Raw genomic sequence first — 22,410 nt, forward strand, 5'->3', positions numbered from 1 at the left:
GAAAAATACTTTGACAATTAAATGCATTGACATCTCACATCTGTGATTTCATTAGTATGTGTTAGTAAGGACTTTAAAAGCACATACAATTCAGGTTGCCTGGAGGCAGAATATATACAGTATGGAAGCACGTTTATAGAAACCGTAATGGAGGAAAGTGATCCTTCACACGGCTCGCAATGAGGAAAGACAGCTGGATCCCGTTAACGGCTCTTAAATGAATTCAAAGCTTTTTGAGTTCTGTGACTTTCACAGAAGCGCTTATATTAAAAATCCCAGTGTTTTGACAATTCCAAACAAATTTACACAGCCTGGGTCAGGCTGCTGTGGCAGAGAGCTGACTAGGTTGTCTGCACTTGCATGTCAAGGTCATCACAAGACTGTGTTTGTGCAAGACTGACAGGATCTGCTCTGCAACCCAACTCCACAAGGTGAGCTTAATGTGGCTGAACAAGAATGAAAAATGCAAGAAATGGAGAAGGGGAAAAGAGAAAGACCAAGACCGCAATTTATTTTCAGGAGTCAAATGAAGGCAGCAGATGTTACCTGGACTGTAGTGAGATGATGAGCTTGCACAAGTGCATAAAAAGGATGGTTTCTTAATATTATTCAGATACTTGTAATCCTCGCTAGGATTATAGTTGCTGGTGCAAAATTCCTAAAACAAACACATATTAAACAGAAGTTGAGCAAAGGCCTTCTAAGGGAATTACAATCTTTGCCATGTTTCTGGTGTTTCCAAAACACTGTCAACAAAGCTCTCAAAAAGGAATAACTATCTGGACAACTAAACTGCTGTGTCTGTCTGTAATAATTTATTTTCTGTAATACAAACAGTCATGGTTCATGTTCATTTGGGGCACTGTCAATGACCTCTTTGCTATTCTGTCTAAGACATTAGTTATTTGATGGTAAATACTGAGGCAGTTCCTCAAGTGTGTGGATCCTGGTGCTGAGCTAAACAAATGCAGGTTATTAGAGGTCAAGTCTCCAAAACTGCTGAACTCCATAGGAGTGATGCACAAATCAGTCAACAAGGCTCAACGACATAAGCACACATCACAGATGTAAATGGACTTCACTTGTGTAGCTCTTTCATGGCCAAAGCACTTTTCAGTGATGCCTCACATTCATTCACTCTTGCAAGTTCAGTTTCAGGATGAAGCCAATTGATGCAGGCAGTAACCACACAGGAAGTAATGGAAAAACAAAGTTGATTGATTTACCCAAACAGAAGTCCAGTCCAACAAACAGAAGGAGTCTAGAAAACCCAACAGGAGATGGTGTAGAACTCAAAACAAGACGCTGGCCGCTGCAACAACCGGGGATCCAACAAAAGGTAATCAACACTAAGACTTTTCAAACGGCTACTAAACAGGCGGTGTCAAAGAATAATCCGACAATTCAAAGGAGAACAGTGCAGCACAAATAGTGACACAAATGAACTGATAAATGACACGAGGTATGATTGGGAAATGTGGAGCACCTGGCTAGGGGAGATCGGGTGACAATGACAGACCTACAAACACACAGAAACTGACAAACATAAAGTGACACAAACCTCAAGGAACCCTGGGATGAGTAGCAAACAAGCACATACAAAAGCCAAATACCAAAACACATGGTAAATACCCATAAACAGAAGAACAAAAGACTGACACTGGCCCCCTGACACTTGTACAACTTTGATCGGTGCACTTGCACACACTCTGTCATGCACGAGAGTAAACTCATCTTAAACTCATGTAAACTGTGCGCAGCTTCATGCAGATGTGCAAAGAAAATTTTGAAATGTTCAAAATCTCCATCACACATTAATTACGTGAACTTCCCGTGAACAATTCAAAAACATAGCGTGAGTGCAAGTGATTGTGCCAGCGCACCACATCAGAGCGCAGCTCGCCTGATCGATTATAACAAGATGTTAAATCTATCATAAACATACTTTTACAGCTGCTCACAAGAAGGGATGAACATGCAACTGTTTTACCAAACTATTACAATATAAACATTACAAATAATTACCTTTTTAGACGGTTGCAAATGCTTTCTGCACCTCATTCAGCGCACGCAAGAGAGAAAAGCTGCCGCTGGAACAGCCCTCTTTGATTCCGGAAGTGATTAATGGTGTTTTCAACAGCCAACTCAAAGAGAAAATGATTAATCCCCTATGAAATAATTATTTTATATATACAGTGTCCAGCGGACAACGCATGGCAGCCAGTGGAACAAAGCGCAGCATCCAGCTGGGAACAGAGCAGGTGGGATCATCACGACGATGTACATGCAAGTGCGTGGATCAAAGTCGTGCAAGTGTTAGGGCACCTTAACAACTAAGGTGGAACTTAGAAAGCTAAAGAGTGCAAAAACAGGAAATGACACAACTAACAGATGTGGACACAGAACTGAACACAATGCTAATTAGCATAAGGACACAGACTGTAAAGACAACTAACATACATAAGACACAGGCATGGGGCAGACCACAATGACAATTAACAAAACGACAGACAGGGGACAGACCACAACACCCACTTACAAGCCAATGTACATATAAATCAACCTAATTATTATTGAGTAACATGAATTGTGTACTCAATGACTGAAGATTTTCCGCTGACCTGGTATGTGCTGGTCATTCATGTTTTCAGCAAGAATGAAAAACAAGAGACAAATGGATGAAAAGGAATACAGCTAAAATGCAAATATAAGACAGAGTCCTCCATCCAGTGCAAAATGGCACACACAGAGACATAAGGGTCATTGTTAGTTTCCACCTAATAGACATTTTTACGCTCAGTAATACCACTTGCACATGTTTGGGTGTGTTAGTCTAAAAGTGAGGTGTGATGGTGCACAGACCTGCTGCATTGATACAGACCAGGGCTGTGCTATATCCTTTCATCCAAGAAAATACAAAAAATATGAAAATAAATTTTTCCAAGATAAAAAAAAGGGGGTCAACACAGGAGGCACTATATGTCAAAAATGCACAAAGAAGGTAACAATCATTTAAGAAAAATATATTAAATTCTCACCTTGCTCCTGCACCTTAGGGAGGTACACACTGTGACGCTGGCTGTCCACTAACAAACCAGAAATCTTTTCACTTTCATGACACCACAGCAATATGCACCTTTAAAGGGATGGCCAGATGACACTGTGATTGGCTGATATTACCACGTTTGGCTGCAGCATGTTCATGCACAACGAACACATTAAATCCAACCCCTAAGTGTTGATATTTGTTGCCACTAAAATAGCAATGTACACTCAGACCCAGCCCAAACTGATTTGTGACAACTGCTCAGGTTATTTTTGTGTCCACCATCAAGATAGAGCCCATCATTTGATATCATAAGATGTGTCAACAAGTTAAATAATTTCCATAAGATGTTGAATATGTGGAGACAGTGAGGAATTGGGAGTTTTTCCCAGCTTCTGTGTTTTCCCAGAAGTACATTGAGTGCAGAGATGAGATTAGCTTTCCTTGAGATTGGATTGGACATGGCTGCAGATTTTACTGCTGGGATACACATATAAAGCACGGAATAAAACTGCTGCAGGCTGAAATGTCAAATGCAAATGAGTAAAAAGTCACTATCAAACTGAAGACACCGCCTACGGCAAAATAAATTTAGAAAATTACTTTAAAATATTGATTTAATTCATTTAGAAGAACTTGATATATAAAACGATTGGACATTCGGAGCACTGTAAAATCTACAGTGAAGCAAAATAAAAATAATTTAATTTGTTTAAAGACAGTGATGCAAGACAGTATTGCAACTTCGAAATCAAATATAATAACCCAGAGACCAACAGATAACAGAAAAAAGTTCAGACAAGATAATAAGTATCCTGTCAAAGTACCCTTAAGGACACTGAACACGGACAAAAAGGAAAGGGTACTTTTTCTGTTCAGGAGATAGAAAAAAATGATAAGCAGCAGGGCTGGATCCATAGTGAAAATCTGACAGATGCATTTTTGCCCAATGATAAAATAAAAATGGTACGCGTCTTGTTATTCAATAATCTTCATTCTTTTATTCGTGTGCAACATACACTGTCACACTTCTTTTAATATATTTATTATACTTCACGGACCATAGTGAACACTTATTTATATAAATATGATGTCCTAAAAAAAAAACAAAAAACACTATAACAAAAATTGACTGTAAACAGGATCAAATTTATTGCCAAAATCTTTCAATTATACCTGAATCTATATATGATTTTTTTTCAGTTGATAAAATCAACAAAAATATGACTGTATATATTCTTAATAATATTGAGATACAGACAGTTCACAGAAGACATTTTCCATTGATACCAATCAAAATTAGAAACAGTCCAGTAGGTAACAATATTCATCATGTCCATGACTAAATATGCTAAAACTGTTGTGTGGGCCGCTGAAGAGGAGGTACTGCTGGCCCACCACCACCAGAGGGCGCCCTGCCTGGAGTGCGGGCTCCAGGCACCAGAGGGCGCTGCCGCCTTATGGGAGTAGCCTGGGTGACAGCTGTCACCCATCACCAGACACAGCTGTTCCACTCTGCACAGAGGTATATCAGGAGGACGGCGTCTCCACCTCAGTGCCGAGATATCGCCTAAGACTGAGGTAATATTCTCTGCATTTACATTCTGAACAACCAGCTAAACTTGTTAAACCTTTTCAGGACTGTTGACTACTGGTAGCTTCATTGCTTGGATAAGTACTCACCTTCCTGCTGTACATTGACAAGAGGTGGAGGCGGCTTCTCCCCTCTCCGTTACTGGGTGCGGTCGCATCCACACCTGTGTGTTGTTGCTCTCTCCCGCCAGCAGTACCGGATCCGACGAGCGGAGGCAGTGGCCACCTGGGAATTCGGGACGTGGCGGTTCCAGTATTTCCAGGGTTCGGTGGCAGAGGAGATCTGGGTGGTTCCGGTTCGACTGAGACGGACGTCTCCTACCTTCGAGCCTGCCCACACGACACCAGCGGATTCGACCCCAAATTGTGATTGTTGTATTTATTGTGCTCGTTTCACAATAGTAAACCTTGTTATTCACCTTCCTCCATTGTCCGTTCATTGCGCCCCCTGTTGTGGGTCCGTGTTCCTACACTTTCACAACAAAAACAAATACATCACAATTGTACACATATCACAGTTGTGATATGTGTACAATTGTGATGTATTTGTTTTAATATATTTAGATTTTGTTGTGATTTGGCACTTTATAAGCCGATTAAATTGAAATTGAATTGAAATTGAACATTTTATTGAGTCTTAAGGTAAATAAATATCAAATTGTCACTGGATCCTTAAACTTTGGACATAATAAACTCTATATGGTGGATCCTTGATCTCTGGATATAAATAGGAATAAACAAAATCTGTAGTTTTTGTCAAAAGCATATCTTTTCAGACATTATTGGCATGAATGTCTTTCCATATATCTGAGCTGATTCTTACAGCTGCTGTGCTTCACTTCAGGAATTTGTAAAGAAATACAGCACGTTTCATTTTGGGAGGAAAAACGTTTTAGTCGATTGTAGTTTCTTGTCTGTATTACAACGCTTGGAAAGAGGTGTCATTTTATTTAACGCGGCAATTCATTTTGAAGTTATTCCGACCGTACTCTGTCTCGGCAGAGAGCTGCTCAGTGTTTCGAGCTGTGTGAACGGAACGGAGGACGATTCTCATTTCTTGACAGCAACAAGACAAGAGTCTCAGTTAGTGACTTTAATACACACAAAAGCAACTCATGATCTTTTAATGGCTTTGCGAGGGGTTAAGAACGGATTGCCACTTCTGAAGAGCAGCGAATCAAAGAGCCACGAGTCACTGAATTGAAGCATTGCTTCAATGCTTCACGGCTTCAAAGTGGAGTCACGCTGCAGAAATGGTTGATTACAGACCTTCTACAGACCAAACCCTGAATATCCGACTTTATTTGTACGTCCGTATGACTCTGAAACTCGGAAAAATCCGTATAATTTACGGACTATAGGTTGACATGAAAACCAAAGCTGTGTTCGCCGCGGGGACACGTTCGGCACTATTCGGGATTATTCAAGATTTTTTTTTTTTTTTTTTAACCAATGACGAACAATGCGTAAAAAAAAATTGACCGATGCAACTGCATCGGTCCAAACCGGTCTGGTTCTGGGCCTGAGCAGACAATATGGCCACTGCTGCCCCAGCGCTAAAACAAAAAACACTAAAACAAAACCCAGGCAGCAGTTCTCCTGGTCTGATTCTGCTTCTCACTTTTTGACCTCCTTAATTTGCTCTGTAGCTCACATTTGCACTGTAACTGTGATAACAACCTACTTCTGTTCAATTGTTCTCTATTTGGAATGACTCCTATTCTCTCTTGAAATCTGCCCCTACCTACAGTCACTCTATTTACCCTCCTAATAGAGTGAACAACAGCAACAACACCCAAAGTGGTTGCCATGAGGCGCTCTCTCTCTCTCTCTCTCTCTCTCTCTCTCTCTCTCTCTCTCTCTCTCTCTCTCTCTCTCTCTCTCTCTCTCTCTCTCTCTCTCTCTCTATGACTAGTTGGGACACAATTCAGACAAAAGTTCTACGCTGCTGCCATCTTAACTTTCATTTGACATGGATGTCACCAGATGAAGCACATGCCTCAATAAATTCTATTTCGCAACAGCAGACTTTTTCAAACCATTCCTAATACTTAATAAAGGTGTATTTGTACAATACCACGGCTCCTTGGATGACATTACCATTTTTATGCATGTCCACTGTCAGCTTTGAATTTTCTGAATCTGGGTACCATTCAACTACTACTACAGTAAATGTCTACTGAGTGTTTTAATACCCTACAGACTGTGCACATTGCTTTTTGCCCACTATATCATAAGCTAGTATTAGTATTTGGATGTTACCCCTCTCTTTATTTATTTTTCCCCAGATACACAGGTCAATCAATCCTCATTAGCATACCCTCTTCATTTGCATTTTAGGATATGAATGAAAGAAACAACTTGGGTGAAATTGAAAACATGCAGCTATTTAATTCTGTGATTCTGAGCTGGCAACGTACCTGACTTTGGAAACAGTCAAACTCTTCTCTGTGCTCGACTCACACTCCGTTAAACCTCTAATAGTGCCAGTTACTGATTTATTTAGCTGTGTCATCCCGAAATCCCCCCCCTCTGAGCACAAGGAGAATAATTATTATTATTATAATATTATTATTATAATTATCTTAACATCCTCTGGGCTAAATTGTGAGTCTAACTATCATAGCTGAAAAGGAATAGCTATAGATAAATAGGGGTGGATGGATGGCAATTTGTTAGCTAGGTTGCCAGGGGGGCAAGGGCAGCTGGTAGAGAGAATGTAATATATCTGCAATTCTAGTAAAGAAGTGGGTCACTGTGGCACAGATTTTTTTAATAGCATGGCTGTAGATATCGATTGCTGGGGTCACAGAGTCAGCAAGGCAGGAGGAAACTAAATGAAAATGGAATCAAAGTGATCACCTGCTATGTAATGCAGTTACTCTTTATTACTGTTAGATAAATATGATAGATACACATTCAGGTCCGCAATAATGTGACTCGAGTACATCGCTTCATCACCGAGACCTTAAATATGGGGTTACAATCTATTACAATATAAATAGATAAATATGATCCACTGATACTCTTACCCGACGTAAACGATCTCCATGTGAGAACCTTTATCAGAGAAATCTATAGGGTCAATATTAAGGTCATGACACATAGTTCTCCCACATTTTATAATAAAGAAATAAAAGTGATGAGTTACCAGCCTGGTGAAAGGCTTCAAATATAAGTCAGCTCTGTCCTGCTTTCTTTTTTTCCTCCTGCCAACCTCTTTTTGCAATACTTTATTAGCCAACTAGGAGCTTTAAAATTTGCTCTAACTAAAACCCACATGTAAAATTTTGTCTCCACATAAAAATCACGGCTCATTAAGACCTACTGCCATATCGAGGCCATTGAAAGTACGCCCTTTGTGGTGTACCAGTCCGTATATCATTGTATCAAGGCTCCACGAAATATGTATACAGCTAAAAGTTCACTTTCTCTTCCTCTTGTGCCCTCATCCCACTCATGTCAGACTGAATGATACGCAAGTAAGTAGAAGCATCTGTGTTGCAGGAGCGTTTTTGAACCAGAGAGCAGAGAGTGTAGCTACTACTCTGGATGTAAAACATGTTTTTATTATATAAATCTTTGGACAGCTGCAAGAAGAAATTACAGTTTAACTCTTCATGACCTGTAGATGTTTCTGAGTAAATTCCATTCACAGTTGTGGTCAGAAGTTTACATGCGCTCAGTAAGAACAAGAACATCAATGTCACGGTAATCGTGGGCTTTCAGTGATTTCATTGGGGCAAAGAACTGTGCACATTTAACTTTATTTGGGGTTTCCTGAAATCAACACAGTCAATTCAACTGATTTATACACTGCTAAATCACAATATAAGTCACTCCAAGGCCCTTTACACAAGTAAGGACTTTGAGCAAACACACCGGCAACAGTGGTAAGGAAAAACTCCCTCAGGTGCTTCTTTGATTAGAAGAAGAAACCTCAAGCAGACCAGACTCAGTGAGATAACCCTCTGCTTTGACCATGTTGACAATAACAAAAATATAACGCAATGCTAAAATATCCTCGGCCGTATGAGCACAACAACAGGAAGCAGAATGTGACCTTTTGACCTTTTAAAATAGGTCAAGGTTAGCCACCTTTGAACTTGTCCAAGGGTTGTGTCCCACAAATGCTCCCTGTGAATTTGAAGACCCTGGTAGTAATAGGACTGAACGTATGCTGTCAGCCATATCAGCATAACAACATGAAACAGAATGTGACCTTTTGACCTCTTATTATTATTTGAACTCTCATTATTTCTAATTCTTTAGCAGGGCTGGTAGACAAGTGGTTAGTGCGCTTAATGCTGAAGGTTCCCGGTTCAAACCCCATCCCTGCCACATTTCTCCATGTAATGTGGAGTTGCATCAGGAAGGGCATCCGGCATAAAACCTGTGCCAAATCAACATACAGATCCACCTTGAATCTGCTGTGGCGACCCAGAGTGAAAACGAGGGCGCAGCCAAAGTTACTTACTAGTTCTTTTTAATTCTTTGATCATTTTTGTGTTCACTTCCTATTATATGCCATTGTGCATCACTGCACACACCTGTGTGGTGAACGCACTGATGTAAGGCACGTTGGACTGTTGTTAAAATAAAACCTCACAGAATTACAACAAGTGTTCAAACAAAAAATGCATGGGCCGATATAAAAACAATTCCAAACATTACAATGTGGTTTGCTTCCCAATTAAAGAAATGGCCATTAAGTGCTCAACAAAATATGACTTATGAAAAAACTTAATCCACACTGCACAGTTTTGCAGTACATATTATAAAAATGTAATTTACCATGTCAAACAAACAAACATCTAAGAGCAGCTCTTCAGGGAGCGTCACATACAGGAGACAGCAACAGCCATTACATACTGAGTCTTGTTACCTTGTCACATCTCATGAGGCCCAGGTAGCGGAGGGACTTGCTGCTCTCTGCGATCTGTGTTGCTCCCTGGTCTGTGATGTCTTTGCACCAACCGGCATCCACAGTCTCAATTGTACTACTATATTGGCCTATGGCTATCAAAGCTGTGGACACAAGAGATAACAAGAGGAGAGTGAAACAAGAAAGGTGTTAGTCTGACAGCCCTTCTCATGCAAATGTGGCAGCAAGATCCCCAGAGGCCCACAGGAATTCTCGATGAAAGGGGGCAAGTCATCTGGTCAGCAGTGACATATAACTCTGGTGTTTACACAGAACCTTGAAAACACAAAAACAAGCATATACAAACCAGTGTGTAGAAGCACACACATACATACACACAAACAAGTAAACAAAGTCTCAGATGTACACCTGTTTATACTGCTGCAGGATTCAACCATCAGATTATTGGCACCGAGTCGCAGCACTACAAAGCAATGATACTGTGCCAGGGTAAAGTGTGACTCGGTGCCAGACTTAGATTTAATTCTGTCTGTGAGTGAATTTGCTGCTGCCAGGGAAGTAACATACTGCCGGTGTAAAATATCTGTTGAAACAAATATCTGTCAGTGTTTGGGAGCTTTGGTACATTTCTGTGAACATACACAAACATTTTGTACCTCCAGATATACAAACTTACAAATACATCACATGCAGTTTGTGCTGCTGATACATATTGTGAATGGTCCAGTGTGGCTGTATGTGCACCCGTGCACATTTTAAACAGAACCATCATTGTTGCTTTGTTTTCCTCTAAGATACATACGATCTGGGTTAAGAACCACATTGTATGTATTAAATGAACCTTTATCACCAAGAATCAAGGCCATTTTTGACATAATGTACTTGAGTACTGTGCTTCTTCAGTGATATGCACCAGGCTGACTTCAAAGGGTTACACATCATAGGATGTCATATGACTTATTCATAATCCAAGACCAACTGAATTTCCATTAATTAAGAGGTTTAGGTTTGGTTTTGGCCTACTACCTCCATCAAAGCAGACTGACTTTCTGATTAACCTGAACATTTTACACAAGGTACAGGATGATTATGTTCCACTATACCTCCAAGACCAAATGTTGCCTTTTTATCCTTTTACCCTGTATGTAAAATAGTGTTTCTGAAGCATAAGGTTAACCTGTTGTTACACTGTTGCAAAAAATGATATTATTCAAGGATGCACATTATCATATCACAAAAAGTACAGAAGAAATACAGTAGTTGGGCCTGAGCTTGACAAGCTATAGCACATGATCTAAGTGTATCTGAGGCATGTCCAACTCCACTTTGCTATGTGGTGCATAATCACAGAGCAAATCAAGGTGCAGGGCATAAACAGGGTGTATTTAGTTAATTAATTATGGGTGCATTTTGGCGTGTTATGGATTAAGCCAAACAAATTGCCATCTGTCTTTCTATTTAAGAGCCAGAGTCCATCAGAAGCTGGTGAACAGCTGCAGTATTTAGATGGTAGACTAAAGTGAGAGGTTTTCTGGTGAGTTAATAGATCTGCATGCAAAATGTCATATTGCGTGAGTGGGGAGCTCCTGAGGTGAAGTAGTCAGATGAAGTATTGCATTTTCAGTTTCACTGTTTACATGCAGAATGTGCCAATAACCCACCGACGTAAAATGAACCATATTTTTCAAAGTATAAGTCGCACTGCAGTATAAGTTGCCTGTTAAAAAGGAAAAAAAAAAACATATAAGTTGCACCTTTTTCTATATGATCAGTGCTTTCATTTGGGATTTTTATGGGTTGTCATACTGTAAGTAAGTCCCTTCAGCTTCTCCCTTTTTCACTCTGGGTTGTCACAGCAGATCCTAAGTGAATATGCATGTTGATTTTGCTCAAGTTTTACACCAGATGCCATTCCTGATGTAACTCCATATTACATGGAGAATGGGCAGGGGTAGGTTTGAACCAGTAATCTTCTGTACTAGAAACAAGTGCACGTAATCGCTTGGTCACCACAAGTTTAATTACTGGTGTTAATGTTTTTGCTAGTATGTTGCCTGTGAGGATCCACTGGTTGTAGATTCGATAGTATTTAGAAAATAGGAAGGTCACATTTTTCAAGGGTGGAAATAAATTATGCAAAATTTCTACAATGATTTTAACTGAAAGTGCAGGAAATTAAAATGAGAATGTTGTGTGAATAATTGTATTTATTATTTGGCACATTTAGTCAATGTCATGTTTTACAACTGGCAAGGTTGAGATATTTGTTCAGAGCTTGTCTTGTTACCAGGGACTGATAAATGGTGATATCAACAGCCACTGTTCACTATTGTTACCTAATATACAGTAGTGTTCAGAATAACAGTAGTGCTATGTGACTAAAGATTAATCCAGGTTTTGAGTATATTTCTTATTGTCACATGGGAAACAAGGTACCAGTAGATTCAGTAGATTCTCACAAATCCAACAAGACCAAGCATTCATGATATGCACACTCTTAAGGCTATGAAATTGGGCTATTAGGAAAAAAAAAAGTAGAAAAGGGGGTGTTCACAATAATAGTAGCATCTGCTGTTGACACTACAAACTCAAAACTATTATGTTCAAACTGTTTTTATAGCAATCCTGTGAATCACTAAACTATCAACTAAACAATCCCCGGACCTAAATCCAATTGAGAACTTGTGGGGTAAAATCAAAAAAGCTGTTTCTGAAGCAAAACCAAGAAATGTGAATGAATTGTGGAATGTTGTTAAAGAATCTTGGAGTGAAATAACAGCTGAAAGGTGCCACAAGTTGGCTGACTCCATGCCTCGCAGATGTGAAGAAATCATGAAAAACTGTGGTTATACAACTAAATACTAGTTTAGTGATTCACAGGACTGCTAAAAAAGCAGTTTGAACATAACAGTTTTGAGTTTGTAGCGTCAACAGCAGATGCTACTATTATTGTGAACACCCCCTTTTCTACTTGTTTTACTAATAGCCCAATTTCATAGCTTAAGAGTGTGCATATCATGAATGCTTGGTCTTGCTGGATTTGTGAGAATCTACTGAATCTACTGGTACCTTGTTTCCCATGTAACAATAAGAAATATACTCAAAACCTGGATTAATCTTTTTAGTCACATAGCACTACTATTATTCTGAACACTACTGTGTGTGGTGTCAGAGTGAACTATAGTTACTATAGTTGACTTATTGTGATGTTGTAAAGTGGACACCTTAAGGGTAGGGCAGAGAAGAATCTGCACCCTCTCACTGCTCATTTGCTCTTGGCATAACTACTAATGAACATGTGTAGCAGAAGATGAGATTTGGCCCTGTGTAATTCATCTCAAATAAAGACACATTCTTACATTAGCACTCACAAATGTGCTCAAACAACAATCTTCCTCATCAATCTCTGACTTGTCAATCGTTTAGCAGATGGAGGAGACCTGTGCTTCAACAATCGATAGTGCGGCTCTGTGATCGATTGGAAGGGCCTAGGCTTTGTTTTCCACTGTTTTGCAACCTTCACTAATGAGAGTGGGAATGGAGAGGAGGAGTGAGGGGTGAGAGAAAGATGAAAAGAGGAGGGTAAAGACAGAAAATTGCCTCTGACAGCACCTTCAAATAGTTACTTAGTCCTGACGTTGTTTTCGCTTTTGCAGAACAAATCCATTCCACTTTAAACTTTTTACAAACAAGCGTCACAGTCAAACATCTCCGCAATAAGCCTTGAAAGGTTGATCTTTTCAGAGTTGTTTTTTTTTTTTGTTTAACATTTCATCACTGCAGCACTCCCTCTATTCAAACATGCTTTGAAAATACCTGCATATATTACAGCATAAAAGCATACATGAATAGTAGATTGACAATGACACTGATAACTGGAGAAGACTTGTTCAAAAGCTCATAAAAGTGAGTGTGTACAGATTTCTGGTGTGCACAGGAAGAAGGGAAATGAATAATCTTGTGCTTTTTGAATAACTGCTTGTAGTTAGCCCTCTTTCCTGTTGCCTAACATAGAGTGTTCTCTGAACATGCACACACACAAAGAGGAACAATCTTGTGTACTGTATGTAACATATGTAATATATTGCTTTGGGCACTTGAGAGGGCTCCACATGTGGTTCTTTTTGTGGTCCTGCATGCCCTCATATGCCATGCATAATGGTGCATTATCGCTAAACAGGCAGTAACACGGCTTTGAAGCTGCAGCATGTTTCATGTAAAACGGCACCGTGGGGAAGAAGCTTCATCAGACCAGATGGGTGAATAGCACACAGAGAAGTCATATTGGGTTTTTTTTTGTTGTTGTTTGTTTTTTGTTTTTGTTTTTTTGCATTTGCATGAGTGGGTAACTTGGCCAAGTATTCTCAAAACAGAGACTTATGATTTTGTGTGTCTATGCACAGAACAGGATGGGAAAGACTAAAAGTGGGCCCATGCGTCTATGTCCTGCTGTTTGTCATGGCCAATCACATGACCCCAGACTCAATTACCTGAGCCCACATCTCTCATCTGATGTTCAGACACATTTAATACTACTGTTCAAAACACTTGCACAGTGAGATCAAATAAAAAAAGGAAGCATTAAACTTTACAAACCCAGACAACAGCGGTTCCTCTACTTCCCCTTCACAAACACCACATCCCAGCTTCCTCCCCTTCCCCTTTACTTAGCTCAACCTGACAAAACTACAGAATAAAAGGTGACAGGCACTTACCTTGGGGCATGTATAACAACTGTGAGTGAATGCATTGTCCAGTCATTCCCTGAATGCTGTGTTAAATTGTGAGCGCCATCTATGTGCCTATATTACACCTGGTGCAAATCAATGCAAACCCCAACACAAGTGTCATTGCTAGTTCCCACATAATGCAGTTGTCAGTTTTATGCCTGCCTCCAATATAACAATACCACTTGTACTAGTGTGGGCATGTGGGTGTCAAAATCGGGCACAGAGCTTGTGCACTGATATTGTCTACTGCCAGAAAGCATTTGCACCTTAGACCACCAAAACTCTGGTCTAAACTTTAGTACTGTCTATTGCTGCGCAATAAGCGCAACAGTCAAGTTGGCGCTAATATGTTAATGCACCAGAAATCCTTGCATCTTGACTTCAGAAAGAAGTCAGTCCTGGCCAAGACACAAAAACAGCTTCTTTCCATCTGCAGCTAGACTTATAAATAATGCCAGAGACCCCCATTTACCCTGTCCCCCCATGCCCACAAAGTACAGATTGATCATCCCTGCACTGAAAGGCACTGTACATCTGCATGTTTTTGCACAGCCCCATTCCACTATGTTACATTTATTTGACAGTGAACATAGTTTTGCCAATTTGTGTATTTGACTCCTTTACTTCTTACAGAAGTATTTTTTTTCCATTTCTTTTTATTGTTGTTTATGCACCAATTACTTCTTACAGTAGTATTTTTCCTTTTTTATTGTTGTTTATGCACCAATGACACCAGATCAAATTCCTTGTATGTGAAAACTTACTTGGTAATAAATTCAATTCCAATTCTGATCTGATTCTGTTTCCTTATTATCACAGCACTGCATGCCTGCTGCAGACCAGGTTAAAGGAAATATAATATTTTCAGACTATAATACAGCGAATTCCGAAAGTATTCACAGTGCTTCAGTTTTTCCACATTTTGTTATGTTACAGCCTACATGTGATTTCTTAGTTTTCATTTTTATTAAATTTGCAAAAATAAAGGGGGGGGGGGGGGGGGGGGGGAGAGAAAATGCCAAAACTTTTTACATGCCATTATGGGGTGTTGTGCGTAGAATTTTGAGGGAAAAATGAATTTGCTTCATTTTGGAATAAGGCTGTAACATGAAATGAGGAAAAAGTGAAGCACTGTGAGTACTTTCTGGATACACTGTTTGTTTGTTCTTGGTCATCAGTTGATAAGATGATGTTTCAAATTGGTTCAAGTGCCAGGAGACATTTAAAGTGAAACTTTGTTTTTTTTTTTACACATGGATTTTCATAGAATGCTGGAGTTTTTTCACCAGTGAGTGGCCTATAGCTGTGAAATGTACCAAGATCATAATCAATGATTTCCAGTTTTCAAGGATGATCACAGCTTCTAGCCATGAATTTTTGCAGACACACACAAAAAAGGTGAATACACAAGCAAGAATACTCAGCTCCTAATGTCATTTTCAGGTAGAGCAGCTGAGTGTGTCCTCATTACCATATGTGAATGTGTAGTTACCACTCAGTTGCAGATCATGCTGCCAGAATGGGATTTTCCCCTCTATTTCTCCTCAACTTCTTTCACCTCCTTTTTCACCTTAACTTCTCTTGCATATCGCTTCATCTGTTTCTCCGACAGAGAATCATTATCAGCCAGGAAAGGCGATTTCCTGCTCCTATGGTCCCTTATACACTGCCAATCAAAAGTTCTTGACACCACCACACTGACACCCACACACATCTTCCATCTTAAGCAACAAAAGGCAAATTAATCATGTGCTTGGTGGTTTCACTACCCCAGCAGACTGGGTAAGGTTAAGTTTTGGTATGACACATTTATTTGTGCCTGGTAATCTTCATATATGTTCCATAGACTGTTTGTACATTGTGTAACTTATACTGAGCTAGTCTAACTGACAACTCATTTACTGAGCTTTTTATACCTACTATAAATACTACAAAACCTTTTCTGATACAATGATGACTATGTATAAGAAGGGGCAGTCACCAGCCCGACAAACTAAGGTAATGGACTCTTACCCTAGTCCCTTAAACAAGGGTTAAAATATAATGATGGCTATGTATAAGAGGGGGCGGTCACTAGCCTGGCAAAAAAAGGTGATGGACTCTGACCCTAGTCCCTTAAACAAGGGTAGACCTCTTATTACCAACGCGTCCTGTGATTATGATGTTACATCCCCAAACCCTACCTTGGTAGAAGGGATGTGATTGATGCTACACAGGACACTAAAGTTAGTAAATGCGGTAGTAGTAGTAGATGTAAAACTTGCAAACACATAGTAGAAGGGAATAACTTCAGTACTAACACCACAGGTAAACAGTACAAGGTTCAAGCTCACGTGAAACAGAAATGACGTGCACTACAAAAAATATAATTTACTTGATTGGCTGCAAAAAATGTGGAATCAAATATGTGGGAGAAACTAGCCAAACCCTTAGGAGTAGAATGAACAACCATAGACAGAGACTTAGTAAAATGTGTGATTTATTTTTATACCAACACTTTTGCTCATATGGTCATAGTGTAGATGACACAGATGCTATGCCTATAAAGGAAGTATTTTTGGAAGAGGGTGAATGCCTTAGCTTAGTTTCAAAACAATTACAAAGGGAGGAATACTGGTACAAGGAACTAGCCACAATTAATCTGTATGGACTTAATGACAATGTCAAAAAACTAGGTCACTTTTCTAAAAAAGATATTGAAAATATTGTAGTATTGGCATACTTTAACTATAAACAACGTAAAAAAAGTTGTTGTGTGGGCCGCCAGAAGAGGAGGTACTGCTGGCCCACCACCAGAGGGCGCCCTGCCTGAAGTGCGGGCTTCAGGCACGAGAGGGCGCTGCCTCAGGAACAAGCCGACAGCTGTCACCCATCATCCGTGACAGCTGTCACTAATCATCCAATCCACATCTGGAATAAAAGCAGGAAGACACCTCCACCACACTGCCGAGATATCATCTTCTACCAGAGGTAATATCCTCGGCCTTTTTGTGATATTTTGTAAATCAGTTTATTGTGAGTGTTTGCAGGAGTACCGGTCCTTTTTGTGGAGGCTGTGCAAGACGGCACTCTTTTTCCTCTGAGGGATCGCTGCAAGTATTGAGTGAGAGGTGGAGGTGGAATTCCCACCAGGATTGTTACTGGGTGTTCACACACCCACCCTTGACTGTCTTTGCTTTCTGCCAGCAGTACCAGATCCGACACGCCGTGAAGGTGGCCACCTGGGGACTTGGCGGCTCCAGTATTCCTCGGGTTCGGTGGCAGTGGGAATCGTGTGGTTCCGGTTCGTTTCCAGACGGGCGTCTCCTATCGTCGAGCCTGCCCACACGACACCTTATTGATTGACTTTTGCACATTCTGTAATCTGCTGTGTTTAGTTGTGTCATTCACAACAGTAAAGTGTTATAATTTGACTCCTTCCATTGTCCGTTCATTTACGCCCCCTGTTGTGGGTCCGTGTCACTACACTTTCCCAACAAAAGTTCCACCTTAGATTTGGAATGTATATTAAAAGATATACCTTACTGAATTTTCATGAATGTTCTCTGATAAGAAAAAACCTAAAATTAGATCATGGGAGGAAAGAACTAAGGTATTTGAATAATGTGTGACTTTTTATGACTGCCATAAAAGTGAATAGAGCCTAAAGTTTAACTACTTCAACTTAGCACCATTTGTTTTCAAGAGGTGGCTAATTAATGTGTTCTTATATACAAATATTTGTAAACTAGAAGGCACAATGACTGAAATACCCATGACCTGGACCTTTACTGATGACCTCCATGTTTATATCAGCAGTTTGACGTTGAGCTGTTTCGTAAATGAGGTCAGCAATGGGTCTTAAAGCACAACCGCCTTCGCTTCATGGATGGTAAAAACTGTTTTACAAAAAGCATGTGCTTATGTATCATTAGTACTGTGGAGGATTCTGCCAAAAGCCATCTAGAAAGTACTCTGTTTTAGTAAAGCTCTAACACACCTGTGATTTAAAAAAAGTTTTTAAAGAAAATAAAACATCTGTTGCCAGCACCCAATTAGTTATAAAGAACTAATCCCTTTTCAAAACACTTTGTAGCTGATGATACATGTTTGTGGTTATGTTTTCTAAGTTGTGGTAATTCAAATTAATCCACATTGTTTTGGATTCAACCCAAATTGCTGAAACATCACATTTTCTCTTTAGTTGCATGCATAGTATGTGGCAATTAGGGGTGGACGGTATAAACTCAGTACATTCTTTTGGCTTCTCCCTGGTTCACTTGGAGTGGCCATAGCAGATCCAATATCAATTTGCATGTTTATGTGCCATAGATTTTATGCTGAATGCCCTTCCCAATGCAACTCACCATTACATGGAGAATGGGCAGGGTTGGTCTTAAACTGGGAACATTCCACTGTGGAAACAAGCGCATGAACCACTTGTGGCCACCACAATCTCTATAAATTCAATCTATTGCTTGGATTTTTGTTAATACCGCCACTGGTATTAAGTGGTAGAGCAGATTTCAGTGTTATCAGTCTGTGCCAGAGTATTGTCTGGAGAGCTGTTTGCAATGAAAAAAATGGCAGAAAGCAGTGTGCACAGCGAAAAACTGCTGGAATATTTGTATGGGCATATTTCAGATTTACGAAGTCAGACAGTGAACAGAAACAAAAATTTGTCATCTATTTTTAGCTTATCTGCTCAGGTCTGTTTTTGTTGCTTGATTTTCATTACCATATTTTCTGGAGGATAAGTCAGCTTTATTTATTTATTTTTGCTACTTTGACCGGTCTTGTCACTTATGCATACAGAAAAATCACACTTTTGTTATTATTATGATTATTCTCATTATCATTAATAATAATAATAATAATAATAATAATAATTGGAATACCCATTCACAAAAAGCTTTCTTCGGATTCAATGCACAAAACACTATTGTTGTTATTATTATGGTTATTAATAATAATCATAATCACATTAATAATAATAATTGCAATACCTATTTATAAAGGGCTTTCCTCAGAATTAACACACGAAATATAAAAAAAACTTCAATAGCAAAAGTACAGTAATACAATGAACAACAACAACAAAAAAAAACACAGACTAAAGAGCTGACGATAAAAAATTCAAATGGACTCAAGTTTTTATTAATTATAATATTTCCAATGCAGTGGGTCGGCAATTAATGTTTATCTGCATCAAATAACATCCAGTATGTTTTCCATTAAATGTTTATTTGTCCATCTTGAATATTGTTGGAATTTAAAAGTCCTTTTTGACACACACCACAAACTGAGGGCCTCCTGCAAAAAAATCCATTGTTCAGGTCTCCATCCATGTCCATCTGATGTTTTCTGTTGTCCAAACTGCAACAGAAATCATCTAGTATATTGTCCATCTCATGTTTATTTGTCCACCTTGTTTATTTTTAGAAAAGTCCTTACATTAAACTCCTTTGTCTACTGCCACCATGACGCAGACCTGGTTAAGTGGCAAATGGATGTAAAATACATTTAATGGTGCACATGTGCACGCCACAGCACATGCCGTTACTTTTAGCTTCTGTCCATTGTTCAGCTCACCATCAGGCAAATGTTTAAATGTGAGTTCCACAAATGGAATAAAAGTGTGACTTTTAATCTGGTGTGACAATGTTTTTTCTCTACAAGAGACATTTTTTTGAGAAGTGCACCTTATATTCTGGTAAAGCTTATACTCTGGAAAATATAGTATCAAAATTTGAAAAATGGTAATGAAATATTACCATATTTTTAAAGTTTGAAGTTACTTGAGGAAAGGTTGTCAATTTTTTTCCAATTTATTGAGGATAAAAAAATAAATACAATACAGAGGACAGGGTGAGATGGAAACGATTGATCTGCTGTGGCGACCCCTAACGGGAACAGCCGAAAGACAAAGAAGAAGGAGAAAAAGAAAAAAATAAATACAATAGTTTCTTAAAACTGTGCTGTGCAGTCATAGCTGCCATGCAGTTCACATACCAATGTTTTACTACTTCAGAAGCGTTTACACTGAAATTTTAAGGAACATTTAAATGCTGTCACATACTCCGTTCTCCCATTAGAGGGCCAAGGGCTTCCCATGCGAAGTTCTGCCTGAAGTGGGGGTGGGTACACCGGAGTCCCAGTATCAATAAAATGTCTAATTTCATCAAAAAAAAAAAAAATATCACAAATAACTCACCTGATTGAGTCTATTTTTATCTTTTTTCTCATTCATTAAATGTATTCAATGTAATTTCATTTCATTTCAGGTGGGCATTTTAACAACTTTCTTCAAAAAAGCGGATGCTTGGCCCTGGGCCCTCCGGCGGGCAAATGGGGTATAATGTTAGAGTTTGTGATTGAAATTATATGTGATATAAATTTTAGCCCTGTTCTAGTGGCAGTGTATGTATATCCTAGCTGTTGAAGATTCTGTTTAAAAACTGTGGTTTTTGGTTTGTGAAGATCAAGATGTTGTGTCACTACATTTTCATGAGAAAAAAAAAACCCTTTGTGTTCTGATCTGTACCTGCCCCTTAAAAACAAGTGCTTCACCAGTCTAGTATCAGAAAGAAGTGACCAAGTTCACACGACAGTGTCCCAAAGACATTTATCAAACTATGTGAAAAGTGTCTATTGAAAGCTTTTCTTTCTTTCTTTGTCTTTTTGTTGTTGCTGCATAAACAGCCAATGATTTCCATTAGCAATAGGGAGTAACTGGAGTTTACAGTCACCTGATAGCATATTAAAAGAATAACAAGAGAAAGCGTGCATGCACTGGGACTGTAAAGGTGCCTTGACACTTGCACGCATTTAACCCCCGCACTGCCACACAATTCGTCGTGCCAATGCCACCCGCTGTGTTCCCTACTGGATGCAGCACTTTGTGCCACTGGACGCTGCATATAAAAATATTATTTTGCAGTTATTTTGCTCTCAGAGTTTGGCTGATGAAAACACCTCTAATCACATCTGGAATAAGAATTTTCCACAGCTGCAGCTTTTTCTCTCTCTCATGAAAATTCAGTAAGGTATAGCTTATATATTATATTCCAATTGTAAGGTGGAACTATGCCAGTATACAAAGGTATATCTAAATATCTAAAAAGGAAGAGTAAAATAGGAGAGTAGAAAAGAGTAGAGTAGAGCCACTTAGGTGCCTGGTCTTGAGAACCAGGGATGGTAGGTTAAAAAGCTTTTTTATCCTATGGGAACTCTCCCTCCTACCCAAGCAGCTCAAGAAAAAGGTATATGTAATAAGTAATAAGACATAAGAAGGAGAAGACATCACAGGAGAAGACTGTAGTAAAGGTAATTAGTATGTAGACTAGTAGTGAAATCAAATATAGTTAGTAGGCTAAGCACTAGAAGCAGAAGCTGTGAGTGTGTGAGTGTACTGGTATCTATCTAAAGTAACTCTGTTAGCATACTATAGGAAAATAAAAAGTATTATCATTATGCTATCAAATGGAAACCTAAGAACTTAGGTACTATATGTTGATGTCTTTAGAGGAACACATAAACTGATGAATCATTAAAAATCGACACCATGTAAAATAGAATTGTAAATGGCAAAAATAAGCTAGTAGAAGAGCTAAATTAGCCGTGAATAAGCCAACCGTACCCAGCAAGCTAACATGATAAACAAAAACTGTAATTAGTGTATAAAGTATAATAGCGTAGTTACACCTACAGTAATGGTATTAACAAATACATATAAAATAAATGTGGGCAAAAGTATGAATTAATGTGGGTTATCAAACGCAAAAGAGGGGAGGTGATGGTCTAGTGGTTAAGGTGTTGGGCTTGAGTCCAGAAGATCATGGGTTCAAATCCCCGCCTGACTGGAAAATCACTAAGGGCCCTTGGGCAAGGCCTTTAATCCCCTATTGCTCCCGGTGTGTAGTGAGCGCCTTGTATGGCAGCACCCTGACATCGGGGTGAATGTGAGGCATAATTGTAAATCTCTTTGAGCGTCTGATGCAGATGGAAAAGCGCTATATAAATGCAGTCCATTTACCATTTACAAAAGAACCAACTATTTTGTAAGCTACGATGAACGTTGCTAAGGCCGGCTAGATAAGCTAACGTTAGCTGTTTGGAATTGTTTAAAAGGTAATTATTTGTTATATTTATATTGTAATGGCTTGGTAAAACAGCTG

At 39.2% G+C, this 22,410-nt stretch overlaps 1 protein-coding gene across 1 annotated transcript in view; it reads right to left on the minus strand.

Annotated features, from left to right (window-relative positions):
* The window catches only part of fbxl17 (F-box and leucine-rich repeat protein 17), a 762,124-nt gene that overhangs the window by 46,477 nt on the left and 693,237 nt on the right, over positions 1 to 22,410 (minus strand). The window contains exon 10 of the mRNA XM_034170559.1: positions 9,525 to 9,667. Coding sequence (XP_034026450.1) covers positions 9,643 to 9,667 — 25 coding nt within the window. The 3' untranslated portion in view covers positions 9,525 to 9,642. The remainder of the gene's footprint in view (positions 1 to 9,524; positions 9,668 to 22,410) is intronic.

Source organism: Thalassophryne amazonica, chromosome 5 (assembly GCF_902500255.1).
Source record: "Thalassophryne amazonica chromosome 5, fThaAma1.1, whole genome shotgun sequence".
NCBI classification, from domain to species: domain Eukaryota; kingdom Metazoa; phylum Chordata; class Actinopteri; order Batrachoidiformes; family Batrachoididae; genus Thalassophryne; species Thalassophryne amazonica.